The sequence below is a fragment of the Nannospalax galili genome, unplaced genomic scaffold (genome assembly GCF_000622305.1).
Source record: "Nannospalax galili isolate Female #2095 unplaced genomic scaffold, S.galili_v1.0 scaffold77, whole genome shotgun sequence".
Lineage (NCBI taxonomy): Eukaryota > Metazoa > Chordata > Mammalia > Rodentia > Spalacidae > Nannospalax > Nannospalax galili.
The window spans coordinates 2608847-2633546 of NW_008341457.1; the positions used below are offsets into that span (position 1 = coordinate 2608847).

General features: G+C 51.7%; 2 protein-coding genes across 3 annotated transcripts; one reads left to right on the forward strand and one right to left on the reverse strand.

Annotated features, from left to right (window-relative positions):
• The first annotated feature begins 83 nt into the window (after positions 1–83).
• Timm13 (translocase of inner mitochondrial membrane 13) lies at positions 84–1084 on the forward strand. Its single transcript, XM_008837093.3, has 3 exons — positions 84–274; positions 352–420; positions 644–1084. Exons 1-3 carry the CDS (start codon positions 155–157, stop codon positions 740–742), a joined length of 288 nt encoding a protein of 95 aa, XP_008835315.1. The 5' UTR covers positions 84–154; the 3' UTR covers positions 743–1084.
• A 684-nt stretch (positions 1085–1768) lies between these two features.
• Positions 1769–24212, reverse strand: Tmprss9 (transmembrane serine protease 9). Of its 2 annotated transcripts, XM_008837094.1 has the most exons (18): positions 24056–24212; positions 21972–22099; positions 20952–21019; positions 20600–20775; positions 19112–19153; positions 16721–16834; positions 15559–15727; positions 14117–14391; positions 12391–12527; positions 11158–11476; positions 9610–9781; positions 8355–8626; positions 6967–7103; positions 6377–6782; positions 3976–4147; positions 3214–3476; positions 2964–3100; positions 1769–2059 (listed from the first exon to the last, which is right to left on the reverse strand). In XM_008837094.1, the coding sequence occupies exons 1-18, from the start codon at positions 24201–24203 to the stop codon at positions 1898–1900; spliced, it is 3297 nt and encodes a 1098-aa protein (XP_008835316.1). In that variant the 5' UTR covers positions 24204–24212; the 3' UTR covers positions 1769–1897. The 2 variants fall into 2 exon arrangements, with proteins under 2 accessions (XP_008835316.1, XP_017654605.1); XM_017799116.1 differs by lacking the exon at positions 20952–21019 and having other exon boundaries at positions 20600–20742; positions 21973–22099; positions 24056–24203.
• Positions 24213–24700: the final 488 nt, after the last annotated feature.

Sequence of the window (24700 nt, forward strand, 5' to 3'; positions counted from 1 at the left end):
TTCCCGTGATGCTCCAGGCGTACCCTCCCGCTCACGTTTGGGAGGCGCGCGGCCTTGTGGGAGTTGGAGTTACTTAGGTACCAAACTCCGTTTCCCGTGCTGCTCCGGGCGGCCTGGCTTCCGGCGGCCGCAGCCGGGTTGACCCTGCGTAGCTATGGAGAGCAGTTTCGGCTCGGATTTCGGGGGTTCGGGCGGCGGGAAGCTGGACCCGGGGCTCATCATGGAGCAGGTGAAGGTGCAGATCGCCGTGGCCAACGCGCAGGAACTGCTGCAGGTGAGGCGCGCGCGGCGGGCGGCGGCGGGGCCGCTCCAACCTGGGAGCCGCGGCTGAGACTTCGCGTGTATCCACAGAGGATGACCGACAAGTGTTTCCGAAAGTGCATCGGGAAGCCGGGGGGCTCCTTGGACAACTCGGAGCAGGTGAGACTCCGCTGGGGAAGCTGCTGGAGGTTCTGCTGGGGTCCGGGACAGTCGCCGTAGCTCCTGCGCTTACGCAGTTTTGGAGCGTTGCCCCGCCATTCTGGTGGGCCAATGATGGGTTGTGCGCTTGCGCAGTCGCTACGAGCGCTAAGCGGCGCTCTAGAGAGCGCTCCTGGGGTCACAGGAACTCAAACTGAGACCCGGGTTCCTCTACGCTCTGCAGAAATGCATCGCCATGTGCATGGATCGCTACATGGACGCCTGGAATACCGTGTCCCGCGCCTACAACTCGCGACTGCAGCGGGAACGAGCCAACATGTGACCGCGATGCGATGCGGGGCAGCTGCGTGACTGAGCCCCGGGACGGGCCAGCACGCTGAACTGTCCACCCGGGATCTGGGACTTCGTGGGGGTGCCCTTCCGCATGTGGGGGACAGTCGGGATGTGCACCTCACACACGCCTGCAAAGGCAGCAGGGGACTGGGGGGACTGAGGCCCCCGGAGCCCCGAAGCTTGGGAGTTCGGGGTGTCTTCCCCTGGGTTGCTGGGCCCGGCTCAGCCTCAAAAGAGTATGGGCCTGTTGGGATGCGGGAACCTGGCTTCGCCCACCCAAAATATGACCTCATGGCAGCAGGCCAATAAATCACTGATGAGGGCAGAGAAACTGGTATGTTTTCTGAGTCTCGTGGGTCCTGGGTCCCCCTAGCCTGAGTGGGCCTAAGCCTCCGGGACAGTATCTTTTTCCTTTGTTGATCTCGGGCTGCTGGGCTGCGTTTGTCCGTCACAGGACAAAGGTGCCTGGACTCCAGCATCGGCAGTTGGAGGCCAGCCTGGGCTATGTGCAAGACTCTTGTTTTTGAGACAGGGTCTCCCTATAGCCACAGCATGCCTGGAACTTGCCATGTAGACCAAGCTGGCCTGGATCTCACAGAGATCCACCTGCTTTTGCCTTCCCAGTGTTGGGATTAAAGGTGAGTGCACCAGTCTGGCTTATGAATCTGCCTTTAAAGAGGCTGGGGAGGGGGCTGGAAAGATGCCTGAGCCCTTGAAGAACCTGGGTTCAGTTCCCAGTATCCACATGGTGTCTCAAAACCACTATCCCTCTCTGGGCATCTTACATACCTAACCAGACACAGTGATGCATGCTTTTAATCCTGGCCCTGGGGAGGCAGAGGCAGGTGGATCTCTGAGGTGGAGGCTATGTATAACAAGTTCCTGGCACCTGGAGCTACAAGAAAAAGGATTGGCTGTAGCTATTGCTCCGTGGGTAGAGCTCACCTAGCATGCAGGATGCCCTGGGTTCATCTCCAGCACCAAATAAACCAGGAGCCAGCAAGCTGGGGGAAGGGACTGTTTATTGGAACAAAATACATGGACAGTCACCCACAGCATGTTGCACCAGGCCTGGAGCCTTCCAGCCGGACTTCCCTCCCTGGCCATGCTACTGTCTGTAGGCCAGGGCCCACATGACCCCAAGTCACTCTTGGATGTTCTGGTTTATCCATCCTCGAACAGCCGCCACACGAGTATAGACACCCGGGAAGTGGGGCCGGCCACAGCCGTAGCCCCAGCTGGTGACCCCGGTAAGCACCCACCGGCCAGATGGCTCCCTGCAGGCCAGGGGTCCCCCAGCATCGCCCTGAGCGGGGAGAAGAAAGGTTCTCAGTCCTGGGTTACTATACCCCTCTACTGGGCACAAAGTGAATGGCCCCAAGTTTATGGTGTTAATGACGCTATGGCCTCTGCCTGGACCTTATCCCCAAGACCATATGTCTGTGTGTGTCTGTGTGTCTCTAACCTGCTCTGGCACCCTTCATTTGTTCCCTTTAGGCAAAGCAGCCTGGCTTTCTATGTGAGCTGTGGGGATTTGAACTCATCCTCATGTTTACACACTGAGCCATCAGGGTCTTCTGGTAGCCCTGGCTGACCTCCATCTTAGAGAGATCCTCCTGCCTCTGCTGGGGTTAAAAGCAAGAGCCCCAGCCTGCCTGGACCTCGTGATAGGAGGTTGGGATGGAAAACTGCCTTGTGGTGGGTCACCTAATAAACAGCCAAGATGTGAGATTCACCAAAGCCAAAAATGGCATGGGCTGGAGAGATGGTCCCTGCATAAGGATGAGTTCCATCCCAGAGCACAGGTAAGAGCCAGATGTGCCAGCTCCCTGCATAAGGGTGAGTTCCATTCCAGAGCCCAGGTAAGAGCCAGATGTGGCAAATAGTCAACCGAGATCAGGAGGGTCCTGTGGCGGTTGGCCAGGCTAGCTTAATAGTTGAGTGAGAGACACTGCTCAAAACCTAGGTGGAGGAGCTGGGCATGGAGGCTCAAGCCTTTAATTCAGTCTCAGGCAGTCTGGGGCAGAGGCAGGCGGATCTTTGTGAAATTGAGGCCAACCTGAGCCACAGGGAGACCCTGTCTGAAAAAAAACAAAAATAAGGTGGAGAGCAGTTGAGGTCACCCCAGGCTGAACTCTTTTAAGTTTCCATTGCACATGCACACATGTGGTTGCCCTTGGCCTCGGTGTCTGGTGGCCTAGTGGCCTCACCGAGCAGCTGTCCACACCGCCCTGCGGGAAGCCTGCGCACAACATGCGGCTGCTGATCTGCACCGGGTAGAAGTGACGACATGTGTGTTCACTCAGGACGTGCACGGCTGCCTTCTGTAGCTGCTGGGCCATGGATCCTGTGGGAGACAAACACTCCTCATACCATGGTCCAGGATGCACCAGGCTAGACACTTGCAGCATGCTCCCGAAGTTCACCACCACGGTCCCCATGCACCCCCAGCACCACTACCTCCCTCACGAAGGGATCCCCAGCCGGTGATGACGCAGCGCGCGCCGTCCGGGGGCCGGGCAGGGCCAGGCAGGCAGATGGGGCGCACCAGGCGGCTACTTCCCACAGGCACCGCCAGCTTCAGCAGTGCCACGTCATAGTCCAGCGTGTAGAGGTTGTAGAATGGATGGAGATAGATACGAGAGACCCGCTCCAGCTGGCCCTCCACTCCACTCAGGAATGGGGTGCCCAGGAAGGCCACCCACTGCATGGGGTCTCCATAGCTGTGGGGTGTGCATGCATGGACATCGTGTCACCACCCCACTCCTGCCCCACACACGAGCTGGGGCCTCAGTAAGGTTCTTGACCAGTCTAGGTGCTGTTTGCATCCACTCTGGGAATGGGGGTGGCCTGGCCCTGCCCTGCTTGAATGCACCTAGACATTGCCATTTCTACTGGAGCTTTGAGGCCACAGGTGCTCAGCACCCACCTCCCCAGAGCAGGGCCTCCCTCCTGCCCTAGGCCCTTTGCATACATGGGGACCCTCAGTCCCCTCAACCTAAGCTCCACAGGCCCCCTCACATAACCATGTGTTGGGGGGGCATCTATGGCAACCTTCACCCTCAACCACCACCCTGTCCAGTGCCCCACCATGTAGGGGTACTGCTTTCTGCTCAGTGACCTTGGGCACTGGAGCCAGATTGGAGGAATGGGCTAGAGGAAGGACGGTCTGGGGTGTGGGACTTGACAGGTGGACCCTGGAATGTCTAGGGCAGGACTCACATATCGAAGCAGTGGGCAGCCGACAGGAGCCACCTCTCAGCCACCAGCACAGCCCCACAGCGATGCTCCCGGTGTCGCAGCCACAGGCTCACCTGCCACGGCCACTCACCTCGCCCAGCCGCACTGCCACCCACGATCCGGGTCAGTGCCCCAGGAGACGCCAGGCCACAGTCTGCAGAGATCAGCCTGGTGGGCTGGGCAGGGGGTCCCCTGTCTCTACACACCCACAGGCTAGGGCCCCAGCAGGGACCCTGTGGCTCTGGGTGATGCAGCCTGGCTCTCTGCAGGGCTGACACCCTTCCCACATCCACAGGCCTGGCCTCTCAATACACCCAGCACTAAGCTGGCCCCAAAACCCTGTGGGAGGGCAAGAGTGCATTCTTGTCCACAGGCCAGGGACCTGCACCTCACCCCAAGATTCAAGTCCCAATTTGGGGCCAGCATTCATCTGCCTGGGACTCCCCAGAAAGTATCAAGACAGCCAACTCGGGTACAGGTGGAGAGCTGGCTCAGCAGTTAAGAGCACAGCTGCTCTTGGAGAGGACCTGGGTTCCTTTCCCAGCACCCACATGGCAACTATCAACCATCTGTAACTCCGGTTCCAGGGGATCCAACACCCTCTTCTGGCCTCTGTGGGCATTGCACACATACATGCAAGCAAAACTCACATAAAAAATAAGTTAAAACCAGGCGTGGTGGTGCACGCCTTTAATCCCAGCACTCGGGAGGCAGAGGCAGGTGGATCTCTGTGAGTTCAAGGCCAGCCTGGTCTACATAGTGAGTTCCAGGACAGCTGGAGCTACAGGGAGACCCTGTCTCAAAAAGACCAAAAAAAAAGTTAAAAATAACCCCAGGGCTGGGCGTGGTGATGCATGCCAGTAGTTCAAGCACTTGGGAGGCAGAGGCAGGCCTATCTCTCTTAGTTCAAGGCCACCCTGGTCTACATAGTGAGATCCAGGCCAGCTGGGACCACAGGGAGACCCTGTTCAAAAACAACAAAAAAACGAACCCAGGCATGGTGGTGCACACCTTTAATCCCAACACTCGGGAGGCAGAAGCAGGGGATCTTTGACTCTGAGGCCAGGGTGGTCTACATAGTAAGTTCCAGGCCAGCTTGGGCTATAGGGAGACCCTGTCTCAAAAAGATGGGGGAAAAAAAAAACAAACCCCAAACAAACAAGCTACCTGACTCTGAGCCATGGCTGCTCACCAAGTCCCTGGGAGGTGACCATCCCAAAGTGTCACCTTCACTAGGGGCTTTTGAGAAAGGCTCTGTTGTGACCCCAACGACCCACCCACACCCTGTCTGCAACTCCCCAAGAGTCAAGCAAGGCTCATTCTGTTGTGCAGTCCAGGGGAACCCCGTGCATGTGGTCCGGATTCAAGTTGCAGTTCAATGTCACTCAGCCCCAAGTCTGGACATCCTTGTTGGCCCAGAGCCAAAGACCTTATTGTCACAGTGGGATGATGAGCAACCCCTAACTTGTGAGCACCCCAAGATTAGAAGGAGCTAGGACATGGATAGGATTGATAAGGGAAAAGAGGACAGAAAAAAAGAGGCCTCCCAGAAACCACCCTGAACCAGGGAGTCACCACTGGGGTGCTGGGAAGCGGGGGGGGGGGGTAGGAAGAAAGCAAACCCTTTGGTTTATGCCTTTAACCCCAGCACTTGGGGCCAGAGACAGGCAGATCTCTGTGAGTTCAAGGCCAGCCTGGTCTACATAGTGAGTTCCAGGACAGCTGGGGCTACAGGGAGACCCTGTCTCAAAAAATAGAAAAAAAGTTTATTTAAAATAAATACCCCTTATGCACCCTCCTGCAGAGAGCCCGGAGGACCCAAGGAAGGGGACACCGTTTCCCTAGGTGCACAGGGTCCCTTAAACAGGCATACTGTCACACGAAGTGGAAGTCGGCCCCTTTTCCCGAGGCCCCTGGCTCCGCAGACTCTGCTTTTGTTTTTTCTAGATGGGGAGGGAGGTGTGTTGAAGCAAAAGCTGGCTATATGTGAAACAGTATGGCCTCAAACTCAAAGCAATCCTGCCTCAGACTCTGGAGTGCTGGGATTACACCCAACCCTGCAAGGGGTTAACGAGAGCCATTATTCCACAGTCCCTTCCATAGCGTTTTTTTGTTTGTTTTATTTTGGGGTCTTTTTTGGTCTTTTTGAAACAGGCTCTCAGCTGACTGGCCTGTAGCTTACTAGGTAGACCAGGCTCTGCCTCCTGAATGTTGGGGTTAAAGGCCTGCACCACCATGCCAGGCCTCTAATTTTTTTTTTTTTCATTTTTGGAGATGGAACACAGAACACCCAGCCTTGTAGGGACTCTGCTGCCACTCCTGCCCCTCCCAGATGCAGCAGGGTCCCCCCACCAGCACACATCACCCCAGGCAACACTGGTACCTGGCAGCTGGGCACTCGTGGTGGTACCTCGGGCATCAGCAGATGGCGTCTGTCCCCTGGTGCCAGGGCCTCTAGTGGACAGTGTTGTGTTAGGCTGTCTGGGGGTCACCCAGCTGGTAGCCCCCAGAGTGATGGGTCTGGGTCTGCTGGTGACCTCTGGGATTTGGGGGTGGGCTGTGATCTGGGAGGGATGGCTAGAGAGAGGCAGGATGGAGGAGATGGAGGGGTGAGGCATGGGGCCAGGCCCAGAGGACATGGTCTGGAGGATCCACTCCTTGAAGCAGGTGATTCGCGCATACACGCCAGGCTTCTTGGCCTGGGCACAGCCAATGCCCCAGCTCACGATGCCAGCCAGATAGAAGACACCAGGTGTCTCCTCACAAGCCAGAGGGCCACCCGAGTCACTCTGTAAGAGAAGGACATCAGGTCCTCTGGGATACCCATCCAAGGAACAGACACACTCAAGATTCACACTCAGGCTGAGCTGAGTGACCTGAAGCAGACCACTTGCCCTTCCCTGAGCCCCTTTTCTTCACTCAGTACTGGGTTTGGAATCCAGGGCCTCAGGCGGGTGCCCAAATGACACCCACCTGGCAGGAGTCCACTCTGCCCTCGAGGAAGCCGGCGCAGAGCATGCTGTCCGTGAGGGAGAAGTTGTACAAGGCACTGCACATCTGCTGTTCTAGGATACCCACGGACGCCTTCTGTAGCACATCTGGCTTGGTGCCTGCTGGGAAAGAGAGATTGGTCACCTAGCCATCACCGTTCACCCAGCCAGGGCTGCCAGGCACAGAATCTGACCAATCCACAGGCCTTTGCACAGGGCAGCCAAGCACTGAACACACCCCTATCTCTTGGGTTTGTTTTTGTTGTTGTTGTTGAGGGCCTATGAGACCCAGTTTGGCCTCAAACCTATGATTCTCCTGCCTCAGCTTCCTGAGTGTGGGGAAGACGGGAATAGGCCAATCTATTCAGTCATGTGGCAAAAAAGCAGTCATGAACATCCTGTCAGTGAATGTGTGGGGCCATATGCCAATAAAACTTCATAGACACGTAGTCAAGTGGCCACATATGGATTCTGGAATAAGAGGCTAGCTCACAGCTGTAGGACTAAAGGCCAATGAGTCAGCATGAAGTAGAAAAACTTCCATTTTGTCCTAGGCATCCTGACTCCAGTCTGTGCCTCCTTGGGCATTTGTTCCCAGTCACTAGCCTCCCCCAGCTAAACATCCAGGGTTTTCCAGGACCCTGACTATGGCCTAGAAGTCTAACTAAAACAACTGCTAAAGTATAGCCAAAATAATTATGGCAGCAAGGTCCCTCTGACCTCCATCTTGTCCATCTCAGTCTCAAGCTAATCAATAAAGGACTCCTTTCCCCCCTTAGCTGGCTTATGTGTGTGGTCTGAAATTCTCTCACCTGGGTTTAACAACCACAGATATCCTTTGCAACCATGGACATCTGATCCATGAGGGCCTTGTACCAATAAAACTTTATTCAAGCCGGGTGTGGTGGTGCATGCCTTTAGTCCCAGCACAAAGACAGGGGAATCTCTAGGAGTTAAAGGTCAGCCTGGTCTACACGTGAGTTCCAGGCCAGCTGGGGCTACAGGGAGAGCCTATCTCAAAAAGACTTAAAAAAACTTTATACATAGTCAAGGGGATACATGTTTCTGCTATAAGAGACTAGTGGCTCACAGCTGTGAGGCTAAAGACCATTGAGTCAGCACAGAAAGAAGTCTGTTGCAGCCATAAACATCTTGTCAAGGTGTGGGGGCCATGGACCAATAAAACTTTATGCACACAAGTGAGGGGCCACATGTGGCCACCTAGTGTAAGGAGGTATGACTGGTTCACAGGATGTGGGGATCAGCACAGAGGGGTGATTTGGGGTCCAGATGAGGGAAGCCAACCCCTCCTTCCCCTGCTGTCTCCTGGGCCCAGGGGTAACACATCATCCCCACCATAGCCAGGCTCACCATTCCCTTCCTGCATGTTGCCCCAGCCTGAGATCATGCACTTCCGGCCCACGGGGAACTTGTGGATGGCCAGGGGGAGGCAGACAGGCTGGATGAACTTGTTGAACTTCAGTGGCTGGGCCAACTCCAGCAAAGCCACATCAAAGTCCAGAATGCCTGGGTTGTAGCGGGGGTGCAGGGCCACCCTTCGGAGCCCCAGCTTCACAGGACTGCCACCGACACCCAGCAGGGACGCTGTGCCCAGGTGCGCATACACCTGCTCCACCTTGGTGCTGCCGAGACAGGACCTTAGGCATGGCTGTTGCCCACATGGGCCCACATCCCAGAAGAGCCCGCCTGCTGCCTCCCCAGGAAGTTAGGAAAACCCATCCTCCTTGGGATGATGCAGGCTCTGGCTGACCCCATATATGGACACGCACTCAATAACAGGTGTTTTCTGGTCTTTTTATTTGTAATTGTTTTTGTATTTTTATCTTTACTCTGTGTGTGTGTGTGTGTGTGTGTGTGTGTGTGTGTGTGTGTGTACACATACCCATGGAGGCCAGAAGAGGGCAGTAGATTTCCTGCAGCTGTAGTTACAAGTGGTTGTGAGCCACCTTACTTGGCTGTTATACATTTACATTGTAATAACTATTAAAATTTCCTTATTATTTTATGTGTGTGTGTTGCCTGCATGTATGTAAGTGTACTACATATGTACAATGCCTGCAGAGCCCAGACAGGGTATTGGATCCCCTGGAACTGGAGTTACAGGTGGTTGTTAGCTGCCATGTGGGTGTTGGGAACTGAACCCAGGTCCTCAGCAAGAACAGCCAGTGCTCTTCAGTGCTGAGCCAGCTGTCCAGTTCCTGTTTTTGTATTTGTTTGTTTGTTTGTTTGTTTGTTTGTTTTGAGACAGGGTCTCTCTGTAGCTGCAGCTGTCCTGGAACTCACTATGTGGTCCAGGCTGGCCTCGAACTCACAAAAATCCACCTACCTCTGCCTCCCAAGGGCTGGGATTAAAGGCATGCGCCACCACACCGGCCTGTTTTTGTATTTTTGAGACAGCCTTGGCTCTGTAGCCCAGGCTAGCCTGGAACTCATTATGTAGTCCAGGTAGTCCTCAAACTCCTGACAATCCTCCTGCCTCTCCAATGCTGGGATGATGGGTATGCACTACCATGCCTAGCTAGTTGGCAATTTCTGGACACACTGAGGATCTGAGAGGCAGGGCTTGTGAGGAGGGGGTCCCCGAAGCCCTCTCCAGAGGCCTTACTGGTTGAAGCAGTGAGCAGCAGACAGCAGCCAGCGATCATCCACCACAGTAGCTCCACAGAAGTGCCTGGAACCTTCTTTCAGGCTGACCTGCCAGGGTACCTCCCCAGAGACAGCACTAAGTCCACCCACAATTCGATTGGGCTTCTCCATTGCGGGCCTGGCCCCGCAATCTGTGAGGGGACAAGAGAGAGGGGCCGGGGGATCTCAATGTGCTGGGGACTCCAGAGTCCTGGTCCCCAAGAACCTGTCTATATACAGCCAATCAAGACTTTGCCAAATAGACGTGGGCACTGGGGGTGTGGGGGTGACAGGGCTGGGGATGTAAGAGTAAAATAGGAACTTCAGGTTATGAGATCAGCCAGGTGTGGTGGCACACACCTTTAGTCCCAGTACTTGGGAGACAGAGGCAGGCAGATCTCTCTGATATCGAGGCCAGCCTGGTCTATGTAGCAAGTTCCAGGTCAGCCAGAGCTACACAGTGCTCTGTCTCAAAAAAAAAAAAAAAAAAAAAAAAAAAAAAAAAAAAAAGACACATCCAGTCATCTGGCACCCATCTCCAGGGTGTTAAGTGACCACACAATTACCTTCCAGAGACTTGGTCTCACATCCATCCTTACAACCAGTTCCTTACTGATCATGTGGGACACTTTGAGTGGATCACTGGGCTCTGTTACTTTCCCATGCACCTATATTACACCTTTAATAAATGTGTGTCTGAAAAATGAGCAATCTGTAACCTATACCTGTGCTTATGGCAGACATCAAAAATTGATCGTCCATCTCCTTTTTACTGTCTGCTTTCTGGCAGACATCAATAATCAACCACCAATATCCCACAGAATATTTTCATGGCAGACATCAATAATCAATCATAGATTTCCAATCACGCATCAAGGCAGATATCAATAATCACCTATTTCAATTACACCCTGCCCCACTAAGTGCTTCCAAACAGATGTCAGGGGCTCATGGCTTGAGTTTGATTTCCTAGTGGAAGGAGACAACCAAATACCTCAAGTTGTCCTCTGACCCCATACATGTATCTTGGCATACACATCCACACAAAATAATAAATAAATAAATAAATAAGTAAATAAACAGTATCAGTAACCAATTACCAATCTTGCAAGTGTCAAGGCAGATGTCAATCACCAATTTCTCACTGCATCCTCACTGAGTCACACTTAAAATCAGTTACCAATCTCCCACTAAGTGCTTCAAGACAGCCATCAACACACAATTGCCAGTCTTCTAGTGAGTGGTTCCTGGCAGCCACCCATAATTAACCACCAAATTCCCACTGAGTGCTTTCCGGCAGACATCAATAATCAATCACCAAATGTTTCAGAGTACTTCATTCATAATCAATCACCAAATCTCACTGACTTGTTTCATGACAGACATTGATAATCAATTGGCAATCTCTTTTCCACTGAGTGCTTCATGACAGACATCGGTAACGAATCACTAATTTCTAGCCAGCACCAGTCTAAACAACCCCACACTGAGAGGGATGCCTAACCTTACCTATCTGCCTGGCAAATACCTTGTGGCTTGGAAGTGGTGACAGAGTCCAGGGCTGTGGTGCTGGAATCTGTTGTGGTTTGGGCAGAGCTGCTGGCTGCCCAGCTCTCAGGGCTGGTAATCCAGGAAGTGCTGGGGATGGCAGGGATGGGAGTCACCGTGGGCACCATGGGCTTGCTGGCCTTGCTGGTCACCTCCAAGATCCAGTCTCGTAGCCTGGTGACTCGTGTGTATACCCCTGGCCGCCGTGCTTCTGCACAACCAATTCCCCAGCTCACAATGCCTGCCAAAAAGAATCTTCCAGAAAGCTCCTGACACACCAGGGGTCCTCCTGAGTCACCCTAGAAAGCAAAGGCATATCCTCAGCATGGACTGCGGTTCCCTGACAGTAGTCACCCCAAAAGAAGAAAGCTCTATCCATGGCAGCTCACAGACCATGTGTTGGATGATAATTCCCTAGTACACCCTCCTAATAATTCGACCACTGACAATCTGAACCTCAACACAAATAACCAACATCCCCTCCCCTCCTTAACCCAGTAGAGGTTAGTTGTTATCACCAATTGTCAATATGGCGGCCAGAGGTACATCACGACTTAACAGATTCCGCCTGTCCTGTCAAACCAATGACTTATTGTTCATAGAATAAGATCAATTATAAACACAGTTAAGTCAGGGCTTTTGTTTTCTTTTTTCTTTTTGAGACATGATCCCATGTAGCCCAGGCTGACCTCAAGCTCCCTATGTAGCTAAGGCTGACCCTAATCTCCTGATCCTCCTGCCTCCACCTCCTGAGTGCTGGGATGACAGGTGTGCACCATCACACCTGGTTTATGTGGTGCTGGTGATGAACCCAGAGCTTCATGTGTGCTAGGAAAGCTCTCTACCCACTGAGCTACAAGCACTTTACCTACTGAGCTTACATATAAGCACTCTGCCCACTGAGCTACAGGCACGCTACACACTGAGCTATAAGTACTCCACCGATTGAGCTAGAGCACGCCTTTCCTCCCTTTTTATTTTTGGCTCTTTGAGACAAGATCTTGCCCTTGAACTCATGACTACAATCCTGTCTCTGCCTCCAAAGTGCTGGGATTATAGATGGGGGTCACTATGTGTGCCATGTCCAGTGAAGTCATTTTAGAGTCATTCTTGAACAGGAGCCTATCCATCAGCAGGTTGTTCATTGTCTACAAAACCTTGTATTTGCTTTTCTCTGCCGATGGAGGACATGGGGAAGGCCTGGGGGGCTCACCTGGCAGGAGTCCACCTTCCCATCTAGGTAGCCAGCACACACCATCCTGTCAGTGAGCGAGTGGCCATATAGGCTGGAGCACAGGCTCTGGTCCAGCAGCTCCACGGTGGCTTTCTGGAGGACCTCTGGTTTAACCACTGTCCCGATGAAAACAGAGAAGAGCAGGATGAGAGACTGGGACCAGCAGCCACTCTGGGCCTGGAGGCTGAAAACCATTTCCTCTTCAGGACCCAAGCTGCGGGGACACCTGCCACCTCTGCCCATCACTCTCTACCTGGACACTAAGAGACAGCACATGTAACACCGCAAGACAGGTGCCTCCCTCCCCACAGCTTCTGTGGACTCCAATGGTATCTCTACCCATCTCCCTATGTTTGAAGGCAGAGCTCAGCCCCAGATAGATGCACACACCACCACCTTCCACCACCAGGTGGTGCTGTATGAGCTTCTTCTTCTAACAGCATTCCCAGCGTTGTTTTATTATTTATTTATTTATTATTTATTTATTTATTTATTTTTGGTCTCTTTGAGACAGGGTCTCCCTGTAGCCCCAGCTGCTCTGGAACTCGCTATGTAGATTTGGCCAGGCTCGAACTCACACAGATCTGCCTGCCTCTGCCTCCCAAGTGCTGGGATTAAGGCATGTGCCACACGCCTGGCCTTATTTTTTAATAAGTGTGTGTTTTGCCTATGTGTATGTAAATACACACCATGTGCAGTACCCACGGAGGCCAGACAGGGCATCAGATCTCCTGGAACTGGAGTTACTGATGGTTTTTAGCTGCCATGTGAGTGCTGGGAATCAAATCCAGGTCCTCTGAAAGCGCAGCCAGGGCTCTTAATCCCTGAGCCAACTCTCCAGTCCCTTTATTTATTAATTAATTAATTAATTTATTTTTAAGTTTGTATGTATGTATGTATGTATGTATGTGTGTATGTATGTATGTATGTATGTACAGGGGCTCCCGGTAGCCCCAGCTACCCTGGAACTTACTATGTAGACGCTGGCCTCCATCTCACAGAGATCTGGCTACTTCTGCCTCCCATTAAAATGTGCTACCACACCCGCTCAACCCCTTGTTCTGAGACAGGGTGTCAAGTAGTGCAAGATTGATCCTGAACTCACAATGTAGTCCAGCGACCTTGGAATCCTGAGCCTCCTGCCCCAACATCTCAAGTACCAGGATGCAGGTTACACCACCACACCAGTGGTCAGAAATTTCTTTTTTTCTTTTTCTTTTCTTTCTTGTTTGTTTTGGGGATTGAACCCAGGGCCTCACATGTTAGGTAAGAGCTCCTCTACCTAGGCTGTCTCTCCATTGAGCCACACTCCCAGCCCCTTACTGGGGACTCCAGGCTGTCACTCTCCCCTGAGCCACGCCCCCAGCCCCTCACTGGGGATTCTAGGCTGTCACTCTACCCTGAGCCACGCCCCCATCCCCTCAGTGGGGATTCTAGGCTGTCACTCTACCCTGAGCCACGCCCCCAGCTCCTCACTGGGGATTCTGGGCTGTCACTCTACCCGGGGCCACGCCCCCCAGCCCCTCACGTTGGATTCTGGGCTGTCATTCCACCTCTGGCTGGCCTGGAATTCGCTATGTAGCCCAGGCTGGCCTCGACCTCACAGAGATCCTCCTGCCTCTGCCTCCTGAGTGCTGGGGCTACAGGCGTGCTCAACGCAGGCACTAAGATTAAGGTTTAAACAAAGCAGCAGGTGAGCGCTTACGGAAGTCCTCCTTCAGGTAGCCCCACCCGGAGATGAGGCACTTCCTACGGGCCGGGAAGACGTGCGTGGCGGCCGGGAGGCAGGCGGGCTGCACGTAGCGGCCGAAGCGCAGCGGCCGCAGCAGCTCCAGCACCGCCACGTCGAAGTCCGCAGTGTCCGCGTCGTAGGCAGGGTGTTTGGAGATGCGGAGCACGCGCGTGCGCACCATGCTGGCCTCCGAGCCGCTGAGTTGCACGGTGCCCGCGTAGGCCGTCCAGTCCGCGGGGTCCTGGAATCTGCTGAGAGGAAGCCAGCTCAGAGGGCCGGCCAGGGCGGGCGGGGCGGGGGGTACAGTTTGAGGGGCGCCAGGAACGTGGTCAGCGAGATAAGTAGCACGGGGAGCTGTCGCAGTGATCATACAAAAGTCAGGATTCAAGGGCTGGTGAGAGGGCTCAGCTCATTTAAGGAGCTTGCCGCCAAGGCGGGTTGCACAGATGGGAGGAGAGAACTGACTCCTACATGTTCTCTAATACACACACACACGGTGTGGCACAGGAGTCAACACACAGACATAAAATTGTAATGAAAAGCCAGGCCTGGTGTTGCACTCCTTTAACCCCAGCACTCTGGAGGCAGAGGTCAACCTGGGCTACATACTGAGACCCTGTTTCAAGAAATGAGCAAATATTGGGCTGGAGAGCTGGCTCAGTAGTTAAGACCATTGGCTGCTCTTGCAAAGGACCCAGGTTCAGTTTCCAACACCTACCATCTAACCACCCAGCTAACGACCACCATCTTAACTCCAGTTCGGGTGTGGGGGGGGTGTCCTATGCCCTCTTCTGGCCTCTGAGGGAATTGCACATGCATGGTACACTTACATGCAGGCAAAACATTCATAACTCTTAAAAGAAAAATAAATAACTTAATAAAAAACAAGTAAATAGGGGCTGGAGAGCTGGTTCAGTGGTTAAGAATACTGGTTATTCTTGCAGAAGACCCAGGTTCGAATCCCAGCATCCACGTGGCAGCTAACAACTGTCCATAACTCCAGTTCCAGGGGATCCGATGGCCTCTTCTGTCCTCCATGGGCATTGCACGACACAGGTGTACTTACCTACATGCAGGCAATACATTTACACATAAATAAAATAATAAAGTAAATAAATAAAGGGTGGCTGGGCATGCCTTTAATCCCAGCACTCAGGAGGCAAAGGCAAGTGGATCTCTGTGAGATCAAGGCCAGCCTGGTCTACATAGTGAGTTCTAGGCCAGCTGGGGATACATGGTGAGACCCTGTGTCAAAAAAACTAAACAGAAGAACAAAATGGGGCGGGGAATCAGACTTTTGGGGTTCCGAGGCAGATGGCAAGGCTGGGTGGGAAGGGCAGGTGGGAGAAAGGCAGAGGCGGCTTTGGTCTGAGCCCCAGGGCCTACCAACACACCATGGTCGGGGTAGGACTCACTCGTTGAAGCAGTGGGCGGCAGACACCAGCCACCTGGCCCCAATGATGGTGGCCCCACAGAAGTGCTCGCCATTCTCGCGGAGGCTGACCTGCCAGGGGAACTCCCCCAGGGCGGCCTCCATGCCGCCCACGATCCTGTCGGCCTGGATGGCCGGCTGCAAACCACAGTCTGTAAGACACAATGTCACACCAACCAGGATCCCAGGAAGCCTGACTGTCCTGCTACAGCGTCCTATCACTCATCAATGGACTCCAAGTTCAAGGTGCCCCCCTACTCGCTCTTCAGGGACTCCCATTTCTCCTGGACCATCTCCGAGCATCCCCCACCCAGCCCCAGCAGTCAGATACCCAAGTCACACACAGCTCTTACAGTATCAGAGAAAAGTCTGTATCACACAGACATGAAAGTCACATGATCCTTGAAAGCCTAGTATCCATTTGTATGTTTTGTTTTGTTTTTTTTTTGAGACAGAGTTTCACTATGTACCCCAGGCTGGTCTCAAACTCACAGAGATCCACCTGCCTCTGCCTCCTGATTGCTAGAATTAAATGTGCACCACGACACGGGGCAGCTTTATTTTATAATTATGTGTATGAGTGTATTGCCTGCATGTATGTACCTGCATCTGTGTCATGCAATGCCCATGGAGGCCAGAAGAGGGCATCAGATCCTCTGGAACTGGAGTTACAGATGGCTGTTAGCCACTACGTGGGTGCTGGGAACTGAACTTGGGTCCTCTGCAAGAGTAGCCAGTGCTATTACCCACTGAGTGCTCTGCAGGGCCTTGATTGCTGATCTTACTGTCTGGGCTGAGATCACTAGAGAAATATTATCATGTAGCATTTGTTTTGAGACAGGGTCTCCCTGTAGCCCAGGCTGGCCTCAGCCTCACAGAGATCTGCCTGCCTCTGCTCCAGGTCCACCACCTTGCCCAGCTCATATGGCGTTTTACTGGTTCCTCTTCCTACTGTCCTCAGCAGCTCCAGGCTCAGCTCGGGTTGGCTGTCAACTTTGACCTATGAGGCTTGCCCCCGACCCCAGGTTCCCTGAGCTATTGCACTGACTCTGTCTACACCACAGTCCCCCCCCCTTTTCTGCTCTCAGCCAGAGAGCAGAGCGGCAGCTGGCATAGCCTGGGCCCTGCCAGGCAGGCAGACTGACCACAGAGTGCCTCGTCAGAGCCGTCGGCACAGTCCACCGTGTTGTCACACTCCGGGTTCTCTTTGCGCACACACTGGCCGTTCTGACAGAAGAAAGAATTCCCTGGACAGTGACCTGAGGACAGAGAACTGAGTTCCAGGCCTCCCCACTTCCCCCAGATGCAACAGAGATGCAGGGGTCCACCCAGAACCCTGAAGCCTGGGAGCCCTCTCAGCCATCTGCACATCTCTGGGTGCAGGGCCGGGGCCAGGCAGCACAGATGTGTTTTTAAAAAATAGCCATCACATGTTTTTAAAAAGTAGGAAATTAGCCGGATTAGGTGGGCGCATGCATTTAATCCTAGCACATGGGAATCAGAGATAAGCAGATCTTTGTGAGTTCAAGGCCAGCCTGGTGTCTACATAATAAGTTCCAGGCCAGCTGGAGCTACAGGGAGACCCTGTCTTAAAAAAAGAAAAATCCATAAAAAATTAGGAAATTAGTGAAATTAGGGGCTGGATAGCCAGCTCATACACAAAATAAAATAAAAATAAAATAAAATAATTATCCAGGCCAGCTGGGGCTACAGGGAGACCCTGTCTCAAAAACACAGAAATAATAAAGGAGATCCTAGCAGCCAGCCTGAGACAGCCTCCATTAGTATAGCACTAATCTCAGCACACCACCAGGGAGTGCCAGGTTCTGGCCTCCCTCTGGCACAGGGGCTGAGAACCCAGGGGACTGCCTGAGAGCGCCTGGATCCTGCCTCCATGTGGTGCTATCAAAATACCTGAAAGCAAATCCTGAATCCATCACTCTTGTGTCCAGCCTTGGCAGACAAAAGAAAAATGCAGAAGAATCCAACAGAGGGATGCTTTTGGAAGCGCTCGTCAAGAAGTCCTGATGGACTCTGATATGAACATTTGAAATCTGCCCTGTTCTGACTTCCTCCGTCTAGAACTTGTAATGCTAACTGTACTTGCCTTTACTTCTCCTTCACACCCCCTATTCACCAGTTAAGGACTTTCTTTTCAGCCTACAGATGAGTTATGCAATTTGGGAGTCTTTCAAATAGACCCCCAGATAGACTGAAGGGATACCCCAATTGCCTCATCCTGCATCCCTGTTCAGTATGGAAGAAGCAAGAGCAGTCTGCGTCCTGATTCCCTATCAGCAATTTGGGTAACCTCTTCAGAGGATGGTGTGATAAGAATAGGAGGTAGGAATTGGCTAGGCAGTTAGGGTAAAAAGACCCCAAAGAAAAGTAGCCAGTTTCTTGGCTAAAAATTAAAATGTCCTTGGGCCTCTTAGCAACATACTCTGTTCCAAATACCAAAAATGACCAAAGTATTTGGGAGCTCTTATGTAATCCCTAAAAGATTTTAGGGTTATCTCTTCAGAGGGGTGGTTAGAATAGCAAAAAGCCCCATTAAGAAAGAAAGAAAGAAAGAAAGAAAGAAAGAAAGAAAGAAAGAAAGAAAGAAAAAAAGAAAAAAAGAAAGAAGAAAGAAAGCAGGGGGGAGGGAGGGAGGGAGGGAGGGAGGAAGGAAGGAAGGAAGGAAGGAAGGAAAAAACAAAAATTGTCAGGAAAAAGTGATGGGAAAATATGGGAGGTGTTGAGAGGGGAGAGACTGGTGTGTATTTGGTCAAAACACCTTATATGCATGCATTAAATTCTCAATAAAGTTTCTTTTAAAAGTTAAAAATAGCTGGGCGTGGTGGCACATGCCTTTAATCCCAGCACTCAGGTGGCAGAGGCAAGTGGATCTCTGTGAGTTCAAGGGCGGCCTGGTCTACCTAGTGAGTTCCAGGACAGCTGGGGCTACAGGGAGACCCTGTCTCAAAAAGACCAAAAAAAAAAAAAAAATCCTAAAATCAACCACCTTGCTCCTTTTTCAGTGCACAGCTCAGCAGCATGAAGCTCCTTCACAAGGCTGTGCAACCGGCCCTACCATCAGTCTCTAGAACTTTCCATTTCCCCACACTGAAGTTGTCTTTATTCAACACTAAATCTGCCCCCTCCCAATTCCCTGGATCCTACCATTTTAGTTTCTGCCTGGGCACACTTTTAACCCTAGCACTGTGGAAGGCAGAGACAGACAGATCTCTGCGAAATTGAGGCCAACCTGGGCTACGTAGCAAGTTCCAGGCCAGCTGGGGCTTACAGGGATATCCTATCACAATCAATTAATCAATCAATTAACATTTCCTGTTGCCAGGCCAGGCTGTAGACAAGGCTTGGGACCTCTGTAATTCTCCCCTTCTCCAGGATTCTAGATTTATCTGCCCAGGAGTCTGGAGCACAAGGCCAGGGAGCTCCACATTCCCAGCATCCCTTGTATTTTCTGCAAAGAAACTAGAAAATTTCCATTGCACCCAGGGAAGTTGTGTCTGTCGAAGCTTGGGTCCTACCTGACTTTAAGTCTTTCTCTGTCATTGGTCCTTTATGAATTCCTGAAGCGAAACAGAAGAGACACAGTCTCAAAACCAAACAGGAACCAGATGCAGTGGCACATGCCCATCACCCTGTCCCATCATCTCAGCACTTGGGGAGGCTGAGGCAGGAGGGTTTCGAGTTCGAGGTCAGCCTGGGCTACACAGTGAGACCCTTCTCAGTCCTGGACTCCCAGGAAGGTCAGCTGAGTGAGGTCTGGCCTTTCATCAAGCTCTTACTTCAGATGTTGAAGGAGCAAAGCAGGGCCACTGAAATTCTACAAGTTCAGAGTTTGATGAGGAATGCTCCTGTCACCAAGGGAAGTTCTAGAACATGATGTCAAGTGGCAGTCACAGCCAACGTGTGGGCATCAGCAGACTGCAATCTGTAGGTGTCAAGTGTTTAACTGACAATGGTCTGAACTGGTCTCCAGTTCTCTGTCATCCTGCTCTGGAGTTTTGGAGTATGCGATTCTGCATTTTGCCTGATTTTGTTTATTCTGGGTTTTTTTGGGGTTTTTTGTTTGTTTGTTTTGTTTTTAACTCTTTGAGACAGGGTCTTGTGCCAAACTCCTGGCACAGCTGGAAAGATAAGTCATCGCCACCTGGATGGTGGATCTCATACCTCAGGCACCTACTAAGTGACTAACAAGAGGGTATCATATACGGGGTAGAAAAACTGGTCACAAAAATGGTTCAAATCCCAGTCAGACAGAGGGGTTGAGATTTTTATCACAGGCCTCCCAGTGGATTTGATTTAAAATGTATGAACTGTTTATTTCTGGAATTTTCCACCTCTTCTTTTAGGACCACACTGAACCAAAGATGACTGAAAGTAGTGGGAAATAGGTCTGCTAGAAAGGGACCAGTGCACTTGCTACAGAACCCTGTGGGCCTCAAAGAAAGTGTTTACAACCTGGCCCCATCCATACAGCTGGCCAGGCCTCAGCGTGAGCAGTGTGGGTGTGGTTTCCCTACATGACTGGGGGAGATTTCTTTTTTTAAAAAAAAATGTTTTATTTATTTATGTATTTATTTTTTTGGTCTTTTTGAGACAGCTGTTCTGGAACTCATTAGGTAGACCAGGCTGGCCTTGAACTCACAGAGATCTGTCTGCCTCTGCCTCCTGAGTGCTGGGATTAAAGGCATGTGCCACAACACCAAGCTTATTTTTATTTTATGTGTATGCATGTATTGCCTGGGTGTAGGTAAGTGCACTGGTGTCGTGCAATGCCCGTGAACACAGAAGAGGCTGTCGGATCCCCTGGAACTGGCGATATGAACAGTTGTTAGCTGCCGTGTGGGTGCTGGGGTTCAAACCTGGATCTTCTGCAAGAACAACCAGTGTTCTTAACCATTGAGACATCTCTCCAGCTCTGAGATTTCTTTTAAAAATCTTTCTATGGCCATTTGGAGATGCTCCCCTCCCCAGCAGCCCTCCAGGGATAGGTGCCCACACCCCCTCACCTGTGAGCTCAGCTGATACAAGTGTGCCATAGGTAGCCAGGGGGAGACCATGTTTCCTCAGCCTTGTCCGGATGCCCTCCTGCAAAATGGCCTCCTCCAGGGCCAGGCTCAGTGGATGGAGGGCTCGAAGCAGAAAATGTAGCCGGAAATGCACAAGAACACTGGTGTTCCCATCCCTAAGAGTAGGAGGAGGATGTCTTGGGTCAGGGGCGGTTGTATCTGCTAGAATCTTCCAGAATTTTCTAGAATGTTCATCAGGACAATTCTAGAACCTTCTAGAATCTTCCAAAATCTTCCATCCTCTTGGCATACAGGCCAAGATAGCTTAACTCCTAAAGAGGTCCCAACTCACCTGTAACCCAGCACCGTGCAGCCCACACAGCTGGCTTCTAACTCTGTCTTCTGGAAACTATTTACAAACTGCAAAAGAAATGACAGCAGCAGATGTCAGTACACGGTGATCACAGAGTTGTAAATAGGGTGGGAAAGGGGCTTTTTGAAATTATTCATGTGAAAATACTGCTGTGTCAATAAAGAACAAACAATATAGTTCCTATGTGGAATTGAATATTACTCAGCCATAAAAAGGATTAAATGTCACTTCTGGGTTATGCTGCCAAAGAACTGAAAGCAAAGTGTCAAACAGTTATAGATATACAGCAGCAAAATTCACAACAGCCAAGATGTAGGAGCAACCTGAATGTTCATAGCTGGAGAGATGGGTGGATGGATGGATGCATGGATGGATGGTTAAGTGGATGGATTGGATGGGTGGGAGGATGGATGGGTGGATGGACGGATGGATAAGTGGATGAATGGATGGGTGGGAGGATGGATGGGTGGATGGACGGATGGATAAGTGGATGAATGGATGGGTGGGAGGATGGATGGGTGGATGGACGGATGGATAAGTGGATGAATGGATGGGTGGGAGGATGGATGGGTGGATGGATGGGTGGATAAGTGGATAGGTGGATGGTTGGGTGGGTGAATGGATGGGTGGATAGGCGGATAGGTGGATGGATGGGTGGATGGATGACAGACACACACACACACACACACACAACAAGGTCCATTCCCACACTGGAACATTCCACAAGGCTCCGACACGCACCACAGTATGGAGGAACTTTGAAAGCACCTTGCCCAGCGAGAGACCCAGACACCAAAGGTCATACAGCTTGCGACTCCAGGGATAGGAAACTTCTAGAGCAAGCAAAGTGCACACATGCAATATATGATCATACATGTTTATTAGATGGAGTCTCAGAATCAACTCTACTCTGCCTGGTATCATCCACCCCAAAGGCCAGCCTCCCCTGCAGCAGCCTCCACCCCGGGCCTCTGGTTTCCAGGCCCCGGCTTTGCTCACCAGCATCTGCAGCACGGGTGTGAGTGTACGGTAGTAATCTGAGTTCTCCCAGTGCAGTGCGCTGGAGAAACTGATGCCCTGCAGTTGCGCAGTGTGCTCCACGTGGACGCCCTGTGCAGAGAGGAAGGCTGCGGGGCGAGACCCCACCGAATGAGAGACCTGTACTGAGGGGTCAGGGCCAGGCCCACTCCACACCTGCCAAGACCCGCCCCCCCCACAACACCCCAAGAGCAATTGCCAGTCTGCCCTCCGTGATGGATTCTTGGGGCATCTCTAAGGGACCCCCAGATATGGCTTGAGGGTTCTTTTCTTTCTTTGAGACAGGGTCTCCCTGTAGCCCCAGCTGGCCTAGAACTCACTGTATAGACCAGGCTGGCCTCAATCTCACCTGCCCCTGCCTTCAGAATTCTGGAATCAAGGGTTATGGGGACTGAAAACGGACTTTCTAACTGTGAGATACATTGTAACCAAATTAAAGATGAGTTTAGCAGGCATGGTGGTGCACACCTTTAATCCCAGCACTTGGGAAGCAGAGGCAGGAGGATCTTTGTGAGTTCGAGGCCAGCCTGGTCTACATAGTGAGTTCCAGGACAGCTGGGGCTACAAGAAGACCCTGTCTCAAAAAAGACAAAAAAAAAAAAGATGAATTTAAATAAAGGAAGAGTAGCAAGCCTTTGGTCCCAGCTACTAAGGAGGTTGAGGAGCATGGCTGGACCCCAGCTATTTGAGGCTGTAGGAAAAAATAAAGATCAATAGCTGGAGAGATGTTCAGAAGTCAAGAGCACTGGCTGCTCTTGCAGAGGACCTGAGTTCAGTTCCCAGCACCTACATGAGAGCTACCATCTGTAACTCCAATTCCAGGGGATCCGACGCCCTCTTCTGGCCTCTGTGGGCATTGTACAACACAGGTCCCCTTACATAACGTGCAAACAACACTCATACACATTAATAAATCATCTTATAAGAACAACTAAAAGTAATGGTATGAGGGTTGCTGCACACACTGGGCCTGCTCTGGGTCTCACATTTTTTAAATCACTGCAGACTGTCAGGAGACCCACATGCACCCACACAGGTACATGTGAACAATGCATGTGAATTTTATTGCACTGCACAACCATAGCCACAAGGGGGCAGCAGTCAGCCATATCAGACCAGATAATCAAAGTTCAAAAAGTGTAATACTTTAATACTGGGGCGGGCTCCCGGCTCGAGGCGGACCAAAAAAAAAAAAAAAAAAAAAAAAAAATGCTTAATACAAATTATGACAGGTAGAAACTCAGTAATTATCAATGTATTATTTTGAATTTGTATTTTAAGTGTATAAGTGTTATGCCTACATGTATGTAAGTACACCATATCGTGCAGTGTCTGTGGAGGGTGTCAGACACCCTGGAACTGGATTTAAGGATGGTTGTTAGCCACAATGTGGGTGCTGGGATTCAAACTCAGGTCCTCTGCAAGAGCAGCCACTGCTCTTAACCACTGAACCATCTCCCCAGCCCTTCAATGTATTCTTTTGCCATGCAATTGAATGTCTCCAGCAAGCTCACTACCCCTGAACGTCTCCCCACCATCCCTCACTGGGGACTCTAGGCTGTCACTCTCCCCTGAGCCACGCCCCCAGCCCCTCACTGGGGATTCTAGGCTGTCACTCTACCCTGAGCCACGCCCCCAGCCCCTCACTGAGGATTCTAGACTGTCACTCTACCCTGAGCCACGCCTCCTTCCTTTGATCTTTTGTGACAGGGTCTCAGGGTAGCCCAGGCTGTGCTGGCACCCACCATCCTCCTGCCTCAGTCTCTGGAATGGTGGGAGAAGAAATATGAATAAACATATTGTCAAAACTTAAAACAAGCTCATTCTCTCCTCATCTCCTTTCGTAAGTGATAACTTCCTCCCAGATCCCTTTCAACTGGAGAAGCAGAGTTATTTCTACCCCACTTCCACTCACCCCACTTCCACGCACCCCAACCTCGTTGGTTGCAGGCTCAGCTCTTGGATTCTGCTTGGTGCTTAGCAAACGGGGCCGCTTTAGGATGTCTTCGAGCACTGTTGCCTCATTCAGAGAACCAGACACTTACCCAAAAGGACTCCCAGAGTGAGGATGACCATGCTGGTGACCACAGCTGCGGCGACAGCCACTCGACAGCAGCCAGAATCAGGAGCAGCGACAGGGACTTCCTTTGTTACCTCTGGCACGAGCTGTAAGTCGGGTGCCGTGGGCTCCATGGCTCAGAGGTATGCAACAGACTCAAGACTCCTTCAAAAATGGGCAAAGGATTGTCCATCATTTAGCCACGCCAACAGCCCTGATTTTACTTTTTTTTTTTTTCCTCTTTTTGAGACAGGGTCTCCCTATAGCCCCAGCTATCCTGGAACTCACCATGTAGATCAGGCTGGCCTTGAACTCACAGAGATCCACCTACCTCTGCCTCCCAAGTGCTGGGACTACAGTGTGCCACCACGCCCAGCTGTGGATAGATAATTCTAACATCTCCATTTGCACATTTGCAGAGCAATTGAGTGTCCCACCCATAGGAGGAAATTCCCTCCTTGGGAATGGCCACTCTGCACCTTGCCCCTACCACATAGGCGGGGAGGCACACAGGGTGGCAGGTGCCCAGCTGTGACAACACTCTTGCCTTTCTTTTTAAAATATTTATTTTTATTTTATATGGGGGGGGATTTTGTTTTGGGGGCTTTTTTTGTTTTAGTTTTTTTTTGGT